The following is an 18,524-nucleotide window of genomic DNA, read 5'->3' on the forward strand; positions in this document are numbered from 1 at the left end:
TTTGTGCAATGGGACTACATTTGCTCTTTTCCAGTCCTCTGGAATTACTCCTGTAGCTAGTGACTGGTTGAAAGATTCTGTTAATGGTGCTACCAGCACCATTTGAATCTCTTTTAGTATCCTTGGAAGTATCCCATCTGGCCCCATTGATTTATCTGCTTTCAGCTTTGAGAGTTCTATTAGGATCTTCTCCTCTGTAAATATACTTGTTTCATTTTCCTGCATATCCCCGCTACTTAACTGTGGCTCCTTCCCCTCTCTTTCAGTAGTGAATACTGAGCAAAAATAATTATTAAGATGATCTGCTATTAAATTGTATCCCGCAACAAGACTCCCAGTCTTTGTCTTTTGTCTTATTATTCTGCCTTTTGTTTTTCTTCTTTACCCACTGACGATGGCCATTTACTCCTCAGCTTGTGCCTTTGCACATCTTATTACCTTCTTAGTCTCCTTCTGTCTAACAAGATATATTTCTTTGTCTACATTATTGCTTGTCTGCTGATATTTTGTAAAAGCCATCTTTTTTGCTTTCACAATACTGTACTTGCTACTTCTTTCGCATACCACACTGGTTTCATACTCCTTGTGTTTTCCTAACACCCTTGATACAAAGGTCTGTTGCCTTTAATATTGCACTTTTTAATTTTTCCGACCTCTCTTGCACTCCTTCCAAGTTCCTCCACTCGGCCAAAGAATCGCTTAACATTTTCCCATCCCTACAAAATCAGCCTTCCTAAAATCTAACACTTTTGTCTTTATGCTGAACCATACTGCTTGATGACCACTGGATCCCAGGTTTTACCCACTTTTACATCAGATGTTGTTTCTCCATTTGTAAGTATTGTCTAATATTACATCTTTCAAAGTGTGCCCCCTCACCAATTGGTGGAGGGATGCTCCCTGCAAGGAATTCAAAATATTCCTACTTCTAGTGGAACTAGCAACATACACCTCCCAGTTTATAGCAAGACGAATAAAGTCTCCCATGATTCTTACCTCTCCTTTTAATGTCATTTTAGTGATGTCCTGACTTATTGGCCTGTATATCACCCCAATACGAAGAATCGACTTCTCCCCTGTTTCTATGGTCACCCAAAGGGCCTCAGTTTTTTCTTAATACTTAATGCTTAATACTTTGTATTAAGGAAGTATTTATGCTTTTTACATACATTGCAACCCCTTCTCTGATTCTTCCCATACTGTACTTCCTAAATAAAGTATATCCCGGTATAGCTATGGCCTAGTCATGATTTTCATTACCATGACTCTGTAATAGCCACAATATCTAGACCATCCCTTGTCATTATTGCACGTAGTTCTGGGATTTTATTTCCAAAGCTCCTAGCATTTGTACACATAGATTTGAGAGTTTTAATTATGCTTTTCCTATTTCTAGCTATGTTCATCTCTCTGCCAATGTTTAATTGGTTTTGATCTGAATTATCTTCTGCTGCTGTGGATATGCTTCCTATTCCATTTGCCTGCAGAAACAATACCTCTGGGTTGGGAGAGCAGATTGCTTTATTCCTAGTTGGTTCACTGCCCCCTCTGCTAGTTTAAATAGTTCTTGATGAAGTATCCAAACTGCTTAGTTGGTATTCTCATTCCCCTTGAAGATGGGTGCAGACTATTACTTTTGTATAAGCTCCTATCTTTCCAGATAGTGTGACTATGGCCTATAAATCCACACATCTCCTCATTGCACCATGTCATTGGCCAAACATTGAATTTTCTGATGCCATGAGTTCTATTTTCCCTTCTGTTTACTGGCAATACTTCTGAAAAAGTTACATTGGTTGCCACCTTCTCCAGAGCAGTTCCTAACTTCCTAAGTTCATATTTTATGGCTATGACTTCAGCATTAGCCAGGTCATTTTTCCCTAGGTAGACAATGACATCCACCTCCCCATGTTTTCTTGCTGCCTTCACAATTCTTAGCATATACTCTTTATCCCTTGGAGTTTGACTCCAGGTAAGCACCTTACTTGTTTCTCTACTTCATTTGCATTTCCCAGATGTATTCCTCTAATATTGGAATCTCCCAAGAGAAGTGTAGTCCTTTTTGGAGATGCAATTTTCCTGTTCCTTTTCCTGTTCCTATAGTTAGTAGAAGTCCCCATTTCCTCCTGTTCTGTAGTGCCTCTATTAGTTGTATCTCCCAGCCTTGCAAGAGCAGCATATGAGTTTTTCATTGTCAAAGCTTGTGGGAGGTGTCGGTGTCCCTCTGTAAATCTCTGCCTTTGAGAGTCCACAGTAGTCCAGGCAGAATGTCTTCTGGTGGCTCTCTGAGGCAGTGGAGGCCTCTAAGACACAGACATCCTACACATCTCAGCATGCAGTTTAGCTATCTCCTCCTTCAGCAGAGAAAATTGCTTACAGGTTGGACAGCAGCTGAGACTAAACAATGCCTCTTACATAAAAAAAATAACATCCGCTGCACTGCACTAGCCCAAACATTGTATCAGATGTTACTGGTATTGCCAACATTTGTGTTCCTATCTGTATGTTATAACTAGAGATGAGCGGGTTCGGTTCCATGAGATCCGAACCCTACCAAACATCATGTCCCGATCCGAGTGCAGCTCGGGGCTTCCCGCCAGACTCGGAAACCAGAACGAGGCAAAACGTCATCATCCTGCTGTCGGATTCTCGCGGGTTTTGGATTCTATATAGAGAGCCGCACGTCGCTGCAATTTTCACTCCAGTCCTGGAGAGTGTAGTGAGATAACGTGTCTTTCTTCTCAGTGTCTGTCTGTGCAGGAAAGTGGTGTGACGACCTGCTCTGTCTTCTCTAGCATAGATATCACTAAAACCTGGACTGTTATTGTGGCCTGAGAACCGAGGTTGGCAAACACTAGAGTTATGTACGCACCCTTGGAGTTTTTCGCTTAACCTCATGACCAGCGTCATTGTGTGTGACTCTGAATTTCAGGTCCTGTAGTGTTCACACATCAAATATAATACATTTCAAAAGACTTTTATTTATTTATTTGAATGTATTAAATACCAGTGGAGTCACAAGCCAGGTGGGGTGTGGGTGTCACCATCCGTAGGGGTGACACCAAAGTGCCAGCTCTTCTGCAGTGACGGGAGCTGGGTACTGCAGAGTGAAATTCTCCTGCAGTGTCGGTTCCTGGTACAGATGAAGAGCTGGCACACACATGACCCACTCTCCAGTGGCAGCCAGCATCTCCGGGGATCCTGGAGATGGCCCCGGAGTGACAGTCTCGTGAGACCACGCCCCTTTTTACTAGGTCACACCCCTTTTCAGGTGCCCATGCCTCCAGCACGGGGAATAGTGCAGAGTGCGCACCGGGTGGCACCACACCCAGTGACGCCTCTGTTAAATACATCTTCAAATATTTAACAACACTAATTGTAAAACTGATGCTGAACATAAACACGAGAATCACATTTTGAACTACAAATTAAAATTAATTTGTGATTTAAATATTAACATATTTAGACCATTAATCCTTTGAAATTAATTTAGACCTGGTTCAATACTGTAGTCTGCACAACATTGTTTGTGCAAATAGCATTTGATTTCTTCTATGAGGTTACCTGAGTAAACAATAGCTGTCTATTCAGTTAGTTTAGAAAGAATCTGCAAAAAGAGACTGAAGTATGAATGATGAAATTTTGTTTTGTTCTATGTATTGTCTGACCTGCTTCATTCTGATGAGGAAGCAATCTGTGTAATCTCGTGGACAGGCAGGATCCAGTGTCTCCTGGTGAGACCTGATGGTCTCCTTCATATAATTTTTAAGTGGTTTGAGAAGATTAAACAATTTCTTGTGGGGTCCAGGTAAACATTCCATGATCCTAGGAAACATATCATATATCTGCGGAAGAAAGGAATTATAATTGTTAACATGAGTCAATGAAGCAATAGAAAAAAGCATACAACAAATACTGTATACTGTCTTCCAATTGTTTGTACAGAGCATATACTGTATTCATGCATATACACATTATTACTAGAGTTGTGCGCCGACTGTCGTGATTTGGTTTTGGTTCTGCACTCTTACTCATATGTTCACTGTCAACACACACCTGAAAAGCAGAAGTAGGATGTCTATCACGTGAATTCAGACACTGCTCATTCTAAAGATTAATCTGAACCAATACATATATCTAAAACAAGTTATACTGAGTTTGATGGAACAATAATATCCCTGTGATAAGTATAACATTGTGTACTGAGAGGTGTGAGCATGGTCTAATGTGGTTACACTACTCAGTCTCATATATACAGATTGGGTATCCCATATCCAAAATTCTTGGGACCAGAAGTATTTTGGATATCGTATTTTTCTGTATTTTGGAATAATTGCATACCATAATGAGATATCATGGCGATGGGACCCAAGTTTAAGCACAGAATGCATCTATGTTTCATATACACCTTATACATACAGCCTGAAGGTCAATTTAGCCATTATTTTAATAACTTTGCACATTTAACAAAGTTTATGTACATACACACAATTCATTTATGTTTCAAATACACCTTAAACACACAGGCTGAATGTCATTTAATACAATAATTTTAATAACTTTGTGCAGTACCATAACTAGGAATTTTAGCACTGGGTGCAAGAAATGGCATTGCGCCCCCCCCCCCCCCCCTTATGCAAAATAGGGGCAGTGCGTGCCGTAGGTGCACACCAAAAATATAGGGGCATGGCTTCATGGGGAAGGGGTGTGGCCACAACCAATTCATACTACGATGCACAGTAGTCTCCATTATTCAAATTACGACGCACAGTAGCGCCACTACACCAGGTAGGGCCCCTTTTACACATTACGGCAGACAGTCACTCTTTTAACACATTACAGCAGACAGTCCCCCTTTTTAAACATTACGGCAGCCAGTCCACCTTTTCTACACATTACGGCAGACAGCGCCCCCTTTTTGCACATTACGGCAGACAGCGTCCCCTTTTTACACATTACGGCAGACAGCTTCCCCTTTTTACACATTACAGCAGACAGCGTCCCCCTTTTTACACATTACGGCAGACAGCATCCCCTTTTTACACAGTATGGCAGTCTAGAGAGGACGTGTCCTCAGTGTTCAGTGTCTGTGTGGGAGTGGGGAAGGGGGGTGGCAAGTGTTGTGATGCTCAGTCCAGTCCAGTGTAGTCACTCAGTGTATTATGCTGCATCAGTCCAGCCAGTCACAGTGTTGGTGTTCTCTGCTGCCATATATCCAGTGTTGCTGTGTTGTGCAGACCAGTGGTAGTGTCCTGTCTCATCAGTAATTCCAGTGACGATATACGCTGCTGCTATATGACCACTGCTGCAGTATAATAATTATAACAACAACCTGTTGTGCTGCATCAGACCAGTGGTAATGTCCTGTCTCATCAGTCATTCCAGTGACGATATATGATGCTGCTATATGTCCACTGCTACAGTATAATAATTATAACAACAACAACCTGTTGTTCTGCATCAGACCAGTGGTAGTGTCATGTCTCATCAGTCATTCCAGTGACGATATACGCTGCTGCTATATGTGCACTGCTGTAGTATAATAATGATAACAACAACCTGTTGTGCTGCATCAGACCAGTGGTAGTGTCCTGTCTCATCAGTCATTCCAGTGATGATATACGCTGCTGCTATATGTCACTGCTTCAGTATAATAATTATAACAACAACCTGTTGTGCTTCATCAGACCAGTTGTAGTGTCCTGTCTCATCAGTCATTCCAGTGACGATGTACGCTGCTGCTATATGTCCACTACTGCAGTATAATAATTATAACAACAACCTGTTGTGCTGCATCAGACCAGTGGAAGTGTCCTGTCTCATCAGTCATTCCAGTGACGATGTACGCTGCTGCTATATGTCCACTGCTGCCATATAATAATTATAACAACAACAACCACAAGTCTCTTACAGTATTGTTGTGTTGTTCTGCATTAGACCAGTGCATTAGACCAGTGTCCTGTCTCATCAGTCATTCCAGTCATTCCTGTGCCGCATATTGTCTCATATAACTCCCAAAAAATAATGGAGAACAAAAATATTGAGGATAAAATAGGGAAAGATCAAGAAGAACCATTTCCTTCTAGTGCTGAAGCTGCTGCCACTAGCCATGACATAGACGATGAAATGCCATCAACGTCGTCTGCCAAGGTCGATGTTCAATGTGATAGTAGAGGGCATGTAAAATCCAAAAAGCCAAAGTTCAGTAAAAAGAACCAAAAAAAGAAATTTAAATCGACTGAGGAGAAACGTAAACTTGCCAATATGCCATTTACAACACGGAGTGGCAAGTAACAGCTGAGGCCCTGGCCTATGTTCATGGCTAGTCGTTCAGCTTCACATGACGATGGAAGTCCTCATCCTCCCGCTAGAAAAATTAAAAGAGTTAAGCTGGAATGAGCACAGAAAAGAACTGTGCGTTCTGAGATGGTATCAAAAATCCCCAAGGAGAGTCCAAGTGTGTCGGCGGTTGCGATGCCTGACCTTCCCAACACTGGACGGGAAGAGGTGGCTCCTTCCACCATTTGCACGCCCCCTGCAAGTGCTGGAAGGAGCACCCACAGTCCAGTTCCTGATATTCAAATTGAAGATGTCACTGTTGAAGTACACCATGATAAGGATATGGGTGTTGCTGGCGCTGAGGAGGAAGTTGACGATGAGGATTCTGATGGTGATGTGGTTTGTTTAAGTCAGGCACCCGGGGAGACATCTGTTGTCCGTGGGACGAAGAACTCCATTGTGATGCCTGGGCAAACTACCAAAAAAGCCACCTCTTTGGTGTGGAATTATTTCTCCTCAAATTCGGACAACAGGTGTCAAGCTATCTGTTGCCTCTGTCAATCTGTAATAAGTAGGGGTAAGGATGTTAACCCCCTCGGAACATCCTCCCTTATACGTCACCTGCTGTGCATTCATCAGAAGTCACTGTCAAGTTCAAAAACTTTGGGAAAGAGCGTAAGCAGTCCACTGACACCTAAATCCCTTCTTCCTCCTGTCCCCCCCAAGCTCCTGCAAGCCACACCACCAACTCCCTCAACGTCAACTTCCTCCTCAGTCAGGAACGTCCGTAGTCCTGCAGGCCATGTCACTGTCAAGACTGAGGAGTCCTCTCCTAACCGGGATTCCTCCGTAGGATCCTTGAGTGTTACACCGGCTTTTTCTGCCACTGTTGTTGTTGCTGCTGGAGTCGATCATCATCCCAGAGGGGAAGTCGGAAGACCACTTATACTACTTCAACTAAGCAGTTGACTGTCCAACAGTCCTTTGTGAGGAAGATGAAATATGACATCAGTCATCCTTTTGCAATGCCGATAACTGAGGCCTTGACAGCTATGTTGGTGTTAGAGGTTCGTCCGGTATCCACCCTTAGTTCAGAGCCACTTAAAGATCTGTTTGAGGTACTGTGTCCCCTGTATCAAATCCCATCTAGGTTCCACTTCTGTAGGAAGGCGATACCGAGAATGTACACAGACGTCAGGAAAAGAGTCACTAGTGTCCTACAAAATGCGGTTGTATCCAATGTTCACTTAACCATGGACATGTGGACAAGTGGAACAGGGAAGACTAAGTACAATATGACTGTAATTGCCAACTGGGTAGATGTATGGCCTCCCGCAGCGGCGGCACCAGTAGCAACATCTTGCAAACGCCAACTTATTCCTAGGCAGGCTACGCTACGTATCACCGCTTTCTATAAGAGGCACACAGCTGACAACCTCTTACAGTACTGAGGAACATCATCACAGAATGGCTTACCCCAATTGGACTCACCTGGGGATTTGTGATATCGGACAACGCCACCAATATTGTGCGTGCATTACATCTGGGCAAATTCCAGCATGTCCCATGTTTTGCACATACAATTAATTTGGTGGTGCACAATTTTTTTTAAAATGAGAGGGGTGTGCAGGAGATGCTGTCAATGGCCTGAAAAATTGAGGGCCACTTTCGGCATTCTGCTACTGCATGCCGAAGATTGGAGCACCAGCAAACACTCCTCAACCTGCCCCACCATCAACTGAAGCAAGAGGTGGTAACGAGGTGAAATTCAACACTCTATATGCTTCAGAGGACGGAGGAGCAGCAAAAGGCCATTCAAGCCTATACATCCACCTACGATATAGGCAAAGGAGGGGTAATGCACCTGACTCAAGCGCAGTGGAGAATGATTTCCATCTTGTGCAAGGTTCTCCAACCCTTCGAACTTGCCACACGTGAAGTCAGTTCAGACACTGCCAGCTTGAGTCAGGTCATTCCCCTCATCAGGCTTTTGCAGACCAGTGGTAGTGTCTTGGCCATCAGCCATCAGTCATTCCTGTACCGCATATTGTGTTATATAACTCCAAAACAATAATGGAGAACAAAAATTTGGAGGATAAAATAGGGAAAGATCAAGAACCACTTCCTCCTAGTGCTGAAGCTGCTGCCACTAGCCATGACATAGACGATGAAATGCCATCAACGTTGTCTGCCAAGGCCGATGCCCAATGTGATAGTAGAGGGCATGTAAAATCCAAAAAGCCAAAGTACAGTAAAAAGACCCCAAAAAAAGAAATTGAAATGGTCTTAGGAGAAACGTAAACTTGCCAACATGCCATTTACGACACGGAGTGGCAAGGAACGGCTGAGGTCCTGGCCTATGTTCATTACTAGTGGTTCAGCTTCACATGACAATGGAAGCCCTCATAACTGAGGCCTTGACACTTATGTTGGTGTTAGACGTGCGTCCGGTATCCACCATTAGTGCAGTGGGATTTAGACAATTGATGGAGGTATTGTGTCCCCGGTGACAAATCCCATCTAGATTCCACTTCACTAGGCAGGCAATAGCGAGATTTTGTAGAAAGGTTTGTCAGTTCTGCACTAGCTGTGTGCTGTATAACCACACCTTAATGTCAACAAATATCAGGGCCGAAACTAGGGGGGGGGCTAGGGGGGCAGGCGACCTGGGCACCGGATTGGAGGGGGCGCCGAGACCCCCTAACACCCTCTCCCTATGCGCCAGTGCCGTTTCTTGCGGCGGGCGAGCCGTGCAACCGCACGGGGCGCCCGCCGCGGCACTTCTTTGTACTTTGAAACCCCCTTCTCCCACCTCCCGAGTGCCCAGCTCGGGGGGGGGCGGGGTTTCGTGGAATGTCGTGATTGCGTTGTGACGTCACAACGCAAACATGTTATTCCACGAAACCCCGCCCCCCGAGCTGGGCACTCGGGAGGAGGGAGAAGGGGGAGCCGCGCGGACGAGGAGGGAGAGGCGGCTGAAGAGCGGCGAGAACCGCTTCAAATGTAAGTCAGCCCCTCTCCCTCCCTCTCTCTCTCTCTCTCCCTCCCTCTCCCCACCACCTGCCGGAATGTGTAAAATGGGGACCTGTCTGCCGCAATGTGTAAGATGAAGACACTTTTTCCTGCCGCAATGTGTAAAATGGGGACACTTTTTCCTGCCGCAATGTGTAAAATGGGGACACTTTTTCCTGCCAGAATGTGTAAAATGGGGACACTTTTTCCTGCCGCAATGTGTAAAATGGGGACACTTTTTCCTGCCAGAATGTGTAAAATGGGGACACTTGCCTGTCGTACTGTGTAAAATGGGGACACGTGCCTGCTGCAATATGTAAAATGGGGACACTTTTTCCTGCCGCAATGTGTAAAATGGGGACACCTGTCTGCCGCAATGTGTAAAATGGGGTCACCTGTCTGCCGCAATGTGTAAAATGGGGACACTTGCCTGTCGTACTGTGTAAAATGGGGACACGTGTCTGCCGCAATGTGTAAAATGGGGACACTTGCCAGCGTACTGTGTAAAATGGGGACACGTGCCTGCCGCAATGTGTAAAATGGGGACACTTTTTCCTGCCGCAATGTGTAAAATGGGGACACCTGTCTGCCGCAATGTGTAAAATGGGGTCACCTGTCTGCCGCAATGTGTAAAATGGGGACACTTGCCTGTCGTACTGTGTAAAATGGGGACACTTGCCTGTCGTACTGTGTAAAATGGGGACACTTTTTCCTGGATATGAAATTTATGTTAGAAAAGGCAATTTTTCAGGTAAAAAAGTTCTGAAAGAGATATATATATATATATATATATATATATATAATATTTTTATTCATTTATTTATTTTAAAATGTTTATTTTTTTATTTATTTTATTTATTTATTGTAAAAAAAAAATCCTTTTTTTTTTTTTGGGGGGGGGGGGGGGGGGGTGTCAAATGACTACCTTGCCCCGGGTGACAAAATCCTAGTTTCGGCCCTGCAAATATGATTATGAATATAAGAATACCAATATACACAATGCTGATCGTCAATTCTTAAGATAGCACTTTACTTATTGGTGGTGTTCCCAAATACTTTTGTAGATTAACTACACCAAAAAAAGGGAAAGGAAAGACAAAGGAAATCCTTTTTGGGAGCACTCTTAATTGAAAATTATAATGATATTATAATGATATTAGATCATGATATACAGTACGATGATGTGAAAATGAATAATCTAAAACTTAACATTTATTCTGTTCCTTAAAATATCGACCAATTATGGTCCAAATATTTCTATCTATAATACAATATAAAGATAGGAGGGTGAAAATAAGAGTGAGTAGTATAGGACTGCTACATATGTTTGGACGTGGGATACTCAACCTGTATATATATATATATATATATATATATATATATATATATATATACATACACATACACTGCTAAAAAAAATAAAGGGAACACTGACACAACACAATGTAACTCCAAGTTAATCACACTTCTGTGAAATCAAACAGTCCACTTAGGAAGCAACACTGATTGACAATCAATTTCACATGCTTTTGTGCAAATGGAATAGACAACAGGTTGAAATTATAGGCAATTAGCAAGACACCCCCAATAAAGGAGTTGTTCTGCAGGTGGTGACCACAGACCACTTCTCAGCTCCTATGCTTTCTGGCTGATGTTTTGGTCACTTTTGAAAGCTGGCGGTGCTTTCACTCTAGTGGTAGCATGAGACGGAGTCTACAACCCACACAAGTGGCTCAGGTAGTGCAGCTCATCCAGGATGGCACATCAGTGCGAGCTGTAGCAAGAAGGTTTGCTGTGTCTGTCAGCGTAGTGTCCAGAGCATGGAGGCGCTACCAGGACCCAGAACAGTACATCAGGAGACGTGGAGGAGGCTGTAGGAGGGCAACAACCCAGCAGCAGGACCGCTACCTCCGCCTTTGTGCAAGGAGGAACAGGAGGAGCACTGCCAGAGCCCTGCAAAATGACCTCCAGCAAGCCACAAATGTGCATGTGTCTACTCAAACGATCAGAAACAGACTCCATGAGGGTGGTATGAGGGTGGTTTTAGGGTGGTATGAGGGCCCGACGTCCACAGGTGGGGGTTGTGCTTACAGCCCAACACCGTGCAGGACATTTGACATTTGCCAGAGAACATGAAGATTGGCAAATTCGCCACTGGCACCCTGTGCTCTTCACAGATTAAAGCAGGTTCTCACTGAGCACATGTGACAGACATGACAGAGTCTGGAGACGCCAAGGAGAACGTTCTGTTGCCTGCAACATTCTCCAGCATGACTGGTTTGGCAGTGGGTCAGTAATGGTGTGGGGTGGCATTTCTTTGGGGGACCGCACAGCCCTCCATGTGCTCGCCAGAGGTAGCCTGACTGCCATTAGGTACCGAGATGAGATCCTCAGACCCCTTGTGAGACCATATGCTGGTGCGGTTGGCCCTGGGTTCCTCCTAATGCAAGACAATGCTAGACCTCATGTGGCTGGAGTGTGTCAGCAGTTCCTGCAAGACGAAGGCATTGATGCTATGGACTGGCCCGCCCGTTCCCCAGACCTGAATCAAATTGAGCATATCTGGGACATCATGTCTCGCTCCATCCACCAATGCCACGTTGCACCGCAGACTGTCCAGGAGTTGGCGGATGCTTTAGTCAAGGTCTGGGAGGAGATCCCTCAGGAGACCATCCGCCACCTCATCAGGAGCATGCCCTGCCCAGGCGTTGTAGGGATGTCATACAGGCACGTGGAGGCCACACACACTACTGAGCCTCATTTTGACTTGTTTTAAGGACATTACATAAAAGTTGGATCAGCCTGTAGTGTGTTTTTTCCACTTTAATTTTGAGTGTGACTCCAAATCCAGACCTCCATGGGTTAATAAATTTGATTTCCATTGATAATTTTTGTGTGATTTTCTTGTCAGCACATTCAACTATGTAAAGAACAAAGTATTTAATGAGAATATTTCATTCATTCAGATCTAGGATGTTTTATTTTAGTGTTCCCTTTATTTGTTTTGAGCAGTGTATATGTATGTATTAGACACACCACCTAGATATGGTATACTTGATTGAAATGTGAATGCTGAGGTAACACAATATATAATATCCTGAATAGCGACATTTGTGTTGCAACTTTGTGAAGATATGGTAAACCTGAAAGACCATGTTATTGTTTTTTTTGGTACCAAATAGTTCCTAACATTTCTGGAAGCAGGTAATACATTTTACATGCTAATGACTGTGACCTATTTGATATGGTACTCACATGCTATGTGCTATGGTAAAACACATTGGGGGTTATTCCGACCCGTTTGCACGCAGCGGTTTGTCGCTGTGGTGCGAACGGGTCCGGAATGCGCATGTGCGGCGGCCGCAATGCACGTGCGCGATGTTGCTCGCTGGGTTACTTCGCATCCTATGAAGGAAGTGGTCACATAGCCAACCCCAAAGAAGACTGACAGAAAGAAGGCATACCTGGGCGGATCCGGACCGTTGGAGACCATTTTAAGGGAGTGGAGAAGAAAACGCAGGCATGTCTAGAAGAACGGAGGGCGGATGTCTGACGTCAAAGCCGGCCCCAGGGTCGCAGAGATCGTCGCACAGGGTAAGTATGTCCAGGGCTAGTCTACTTTTGCTTGAAATTTATTTAGCCTAGCAGGGCTGCACAAGCGGTCGCAGCCCTGCTAAGCTAAAATACACTCCCCCATAGGCGTGTACTAGTTGATCGCAGCAGCAGCAAAAAGTTGCTGGCTGTGATTAACTCGGAATGACCTCCATTGGATGATAAACAACTAGCTATGGTGGTCATTCTGAGTTGATCGCATTCAGCAACTTTTTGCTGGTGCTGCGATCAACTAGTACACGCCTATGGGGGTGTATTTTAGCTTAGCAGGGCTGTGATCGCTTGTGCAGCCCTGCTAAGGTAAAAAAATTTCAAGTAAGAGAAGACTATCCCTGGACATACTTACCCTGTGCGACGATCTCTACGATGCTGGGGCCGGCTTTGACGTCAGACATCCACCCTCCGTTCTGCTGGACATGCCTGCGTTTCCTTCTCCACTCCCCGAAAACGGTCTCCAACGATCCGGTGACGCCCAGCTACGCCTTCTTTCTGTAAATCTTCTTGCGGTCGGCTCTGCGACCGCTTTCTTCGTTCTTCTGGACGTAACCCGGCCACCCCTGTCGCCGGACAACATCGCGCATGTGCAGTGCGTCCGCTGCACATGCGCATTCCAGACCCGTTCACACCGCAGTGACAAACCGCTGCGTGTGAACGGGTCGGAATGACCCCCAATGTTCGACTGCTTGTTGATACCAGGATTAAATTATCTAAAATATTCCTTATGATCCATGCATTTATTCATTTGTGAAATTTTATTTTTGTAGATCAGGAACCCTATTTTGTCCTCAGAACAATGTTCATCATTAAGCTTATACTCTAGAGAAGAGTATGTTAAAATTATCCAGTTGGGTGGGAAGTTTTCTATTTTTTGGATAGGTCCCTATCCAATTTATGCACCAACTTTGGCCATAGAAAGTCTCACCAACACCATCATTTTATTTGGTTCTATATTTTAAGGTTACTAAACATATTTATTTTGGAATATATTTTAAGATAAGCTGAGTCAAAGTTATGTTTTAAATTGATCAATATGCACAATAAACATGCCCCAGCAAAAGAGTCTACTTTCCTCTTTTTCCCTGTGTTAATGGTCATAATGTCGACATGATTTGCATGTTGACATTGACCACATTGACATTCATCATATCTACACTGATGAGGTGTCAACATGATTAAAATTGACAAAATGTTCCTGGAGGTCCAATGGTGACTTACCTGGTTTGGGAGGTCCAGTTGCTACAGCTGTGTTTTCCAGGTGACTTCTGGCTGATCCTGCAGCGGTTCTGGTGGTATTGCAACCCGCTAACTCTATACTTACTCTCCCTCAAAGCCTAACTTTAGCCTTCCCTCCCAAACCTATCCATAACCCTCCACTCCTGAACCCTAACCTCTCCACCCACAGCCTAACCTTAGCCTTCCCTCCCAAAGCCTAAATTTAGCCTCCCCTCCCGCAGCTTAACCCTAATCCTCCACTCCTGAAAACTAACCCTAGCCTCCCTTCCCACAGCCTAATCTTATCCTCCCCTCCTGCAACTTAATCCTAACCCTTCGCTGCTGAAGCCTAACCCTAACCTCCCCTCCATGTTCCATGTCAACATTCAACAATGTGGTGATGTCAACATTATGATTGTTGATATTTGAAACGTGGACATGACTGTATACCTAAATAAATATGTTACCTTCATTTTGTGTTTTCTTGAATATCTTCTTTATAGTCAATAATATATATTAAAGTGTAAGCTGCAATAGGCCCTACTCACCTGACCCCACTTCGATGAGACAATATGAAAAGCCTGACTTGATTCTTCGAGAATTTGCATCCACTTCTTGTCACTGTAGTCATGGCGTGTTCCAATCAGTATATTTGACACAATATTAGAGACAGCACAGGTCAGAGTGTTGCTTGGGTCATACGGTTGCTCTAAAGAAGTACAAAAAGAATGTGAGGTTAGTTTTCACCATTAAGGTATACTCACTATTAATTAGGATGCCGCCTAGCAATTTACTATGAACCAGTGAAGCTGAGGTATGGGATGCTTTGTTAATTAATTAGTTGATTGATTGGCAAATATGAAAGAGGTGACAAAATTTAAATTAATTGCACAAGTGATGATATTTAAATTATACACGTCACTATGTAAACATATAGGGCCTAATTCAAGGTTGATTGCAAAAGCAAAATCATCCTCTAATAGGCAATCAATCTTGAATTAGGTCCATAATCTACTAAAATGTGGTTTTAAATCTACAAAATGTGTTTAAGCAAGGATTACAAGGTACAAATGCATTCTTGTTAGGAATTAAATATTTTGGTGTGAGGAAAAAAGAAGACTCTATACTGGGGTCACTCTTAACTATAATAGGAAAAAGAGTCCAGAACGGTATCAATATTTGATCAGTCTAAAATCTACTATTAGATATGCATTAAAATTAGAGGAACAACACAGACACACATACACATAAAAAAGGGGAAAACTATGTTCCTGGACAGCGAATAAATGCTGTATAGGTTTCAATAATGTGCAGTTACATTATAAATAATGCATGGATTTTAGGGACCAAAATATTATTCGGACTGTAATGAGTCCTGATTGTTAGATTAATTGCATGTGCTTAGAGAGGACACTCCAATATTATGTAATAATCACCAGAACGCCTATTGGGCTTGTTCAATATACACCACAGATAAAGAAGTCCCAAAAAATGCTGTTTTGCAAATAAAATAGGGAAAGGTTACCAGTATCAGACACATGTAATAAGTATTGTTATGGTACCATCTAGAACAACATTCAGCTTAGAAACAAACTGTCAATTCCCTATAAGTAACACAGAGATAAGATTGTCTCACTCCTTGAATGCCAGAGAATAATTCCCTTTAGTAGCAGAATGACTGTTCCTGTATCAGATAGCAACGTATCAAGTATACTTCTAAATTGTAAGGTACAATAAAACAGTATAGCAGTATAAAGTACAAAATCATTCACTGACTCTGTACCTCTTTGGGCACTTATCCTGTGCAATCGCTGCTCCTAATTCAACAGCAATGTATCATATAAACCGTCAGGTTGTAAGATAAGGCAGAACAGTATGAAACACAAAATTTTTAACTGACACTTTACCTCTTTACTGTATCACATATGTTAATCAATTCAAAAAATTCTCATAGCATTGCTTATAGTCCAAATAATATCATGTGAGCATCCAGAGCCGGCCCTAACCAATATGATGACCTAGGCAAGATTTTGGCTGGTGCCCCCTAGCACCACCGCTGGTTCCGCCTCTGACCTTGCACCTCTTTCCCAGCACCGTCACCCCTCACCCATAACAGTCCTTATTTTGGTGTTTGTACCACCTATATTTTAAATAGGAACAGTTCACACATTCGGCGCACAGCCCAAAAAGGTGTGTGTTTTTGCTGGCAAGGGGCATGGCCCACAATAGTACCCCCAATTCAAATTACGCCACACAGTACTGCAACTTTATTCACTTTTGATCAAGCGATAGTTTTCATAATTCACATTACATACCACAGTAGTATCACTTTACCTTATAACGTTACTCCTCACAGTAGAGCTCCTTATTCACATTACATCACACTGAATTACTCCTTATTTACATTATACCACACCCCATTGCTCTTTATTCACATTAGATGACAAAGTAATGCCCTTTCTATACGCAACGCCACATAGTAGAGCACCTTATACACATAATGCAACACATTAGTAATTCATTTATACACATAATTCCACACAGTAATGCCCCTTACACATATGAGACACATCACTAATGTCCTTATAAACATAATGCATCTTACACATTATGACAACCTTTATTAATGCCCTTTTACACATAATGTCCCTTACACATATGCCGCACATTGTTAATGCCCTTATACACATAATGACACACATAGTGCCCCTTACACATATGTTGCACATTATTAATGCATTTTTACATGACACACATAATGCTCCTTACACATATTCTGAACACTACTGCACAACCAACCCACTCACATGCACACAGCACTCACACTGCTACTAACACTGTGACCTCTGCCTCTGCTTGGATACAGATGTGTCCTCATAAATCTTGCCTCAACACTAATGTCGGGCACGTTTTTTATTAAAATGCATCTTATTTGCATTGCTATGTGGCTAGGATGCACAAGCAGCTTCTGCTGATTAAAATTATATGTGGCATGTCTATATACTGTGTGAGAGTGTGGCTGTATCTGCATACGAAATGCTACACATAGAATATAGGCATTCCGCATATCATTTTAATCAGCAGAAGCTACTGATGCCCCTAGGCATATCAAATGCCCTAGGCAATTGCCTAGTTTGCCTATGCCTATGGCCAACTCTGTGAGCATCCAGCAAATAATATCACCAGCAATATAAGCTTAATGACCTCAATGCAATTGGTATCACATGGGCAATATCAAAGAGGGATTGAGTAGAGAATAGTCCAGCAGATCTTGTCCCTGCGGATATCTGCTTTCTCACCCTCTTGATCGCCTGGCAAATCAGGTTAAATCAGCGGAGGGTGGATGAGAGTATAGCCGGACCTCTGCTGGTATGAAAGAAAGTAAAGGGCCCTTCTGCTGTTTCTGTTAGAACGTAGCTGCCTGATATCAAATGACATTGCAGGGTGTCACACCGCAATTCAGAAATGAGAGAGGGCTGAAGAAGAAAAAAGTGCTACCTCCATCTGGGTGTAATAGCTGGTGGAGTGTACATTTTCATTCAAGCATGCTGGTCCTGTTTATCCAAATTGACATCGGCATTAACACATATTCAGTGCTGCCAGCATCTCCTTATGCAATTCCAAGCATTCCTACTCACCCTAGAGGGTTAATAGGGCTAGGAGTGATCCTCCGTGGTAGAACCCACCCTGTTTCTTCTGCTTAAGAATTAAATATTGGCAGTTGTTAGGAATTGAATATAATAAATATAATAAATTAATCTTGGATCACCATACATAAAAGTTGCCTGCAACTTATATGGCCATCATTATCTCTCAAGAATAAATCTTGTTTCCTGTTTGTGCTTATAGATAGTAGTGATAAGTGGGTTCAGTTCCCTGAGAACCGAACTCCCTCAATCTTCATGCTCCAAGCCGGTATCCGAGCCCGGCTCATGACTTCCCGCCAGAATGAGGCAAAACGTCATCATCCCACTGTCGGATTCTCATGGGCTTTGGATTCCACATAAACAGATGCGCGTTGCCGCCATTTTCACTCCGGACTTGGAGAGCGAGGGAGACAGACCTATGTCTCTCTGTGGGTGATGGCATCGTATGAGATTAGTATGTGCTCTGTGGTGTACATGTGCTGTGTTAAGGGTGCTACCCTAGCTGTCCTGGCTGTCAATGGTGTTTCATGTGCTGTTATGGGTGCTGCAGCTGTACATGGGTGTTGCTGTCCTGGCTTTCACTGTGTTGTACAGAGGGCAGGGGCACTGTCCTCCTGTATGCTGTAAAATATAGTGGTGCTGCTGTTAAAATAACATTACATTGGCCCTATATGCTGTAAAAATTCAAGGGTGCAGTTTTTAAAAATTAAAAGCACACTGGTCCTGTATGCTGTAAAAATTCAGGGGTGCAGTTGTTAAAAA

The 18,524-nt window shown here is 43.2% G+C and overlaps 1 protein-coding gene across 1 annotated transcript in view; it reads right to left on the reverse strand.

The window, feature by feature from the left end:
- The window catches only part of LOC134949270 (cytochrome P450 2A6-like), a 93,076-nt gene that overhangs the window by 46,076 nt on the left and 28,476 nt on the right, over nt 1–18,524 (reverse strand). Inside the window, exons 4-5 of the mRNA XM_063937763.1 lie at nt 14,664–14,824; nt 3,669–3,845 (exon numbers count right to left, since the gene is read on the reverse strand). Coding sequence (XP_063793833.1) covers nt 3,669–3,845; nt 14,664–14,824 — 338 coding nt within the window. The remainder of the gene's footprint in view (nt 1–3,668; nt 3,846–14,663; nt 14,825–18,524) is intronic.

The sequence above is a fragment of the Pseudophryne corroboree genome, chromosome 8 (genome assembly GCF_028390025.1).
Source record: "Pseudophryne corroboree isolate aPseCor3 chromosome 8, aPseCor3.hap2, whole genome shotgun sequence".
Taxonomy (NCBI): domain Eukaryota; kingdom Metazoa; phylum Chordata; class Amphibia; order Anura; family Myobatrachidae; genus Pseudophryne; species Pseudophryne corroboree.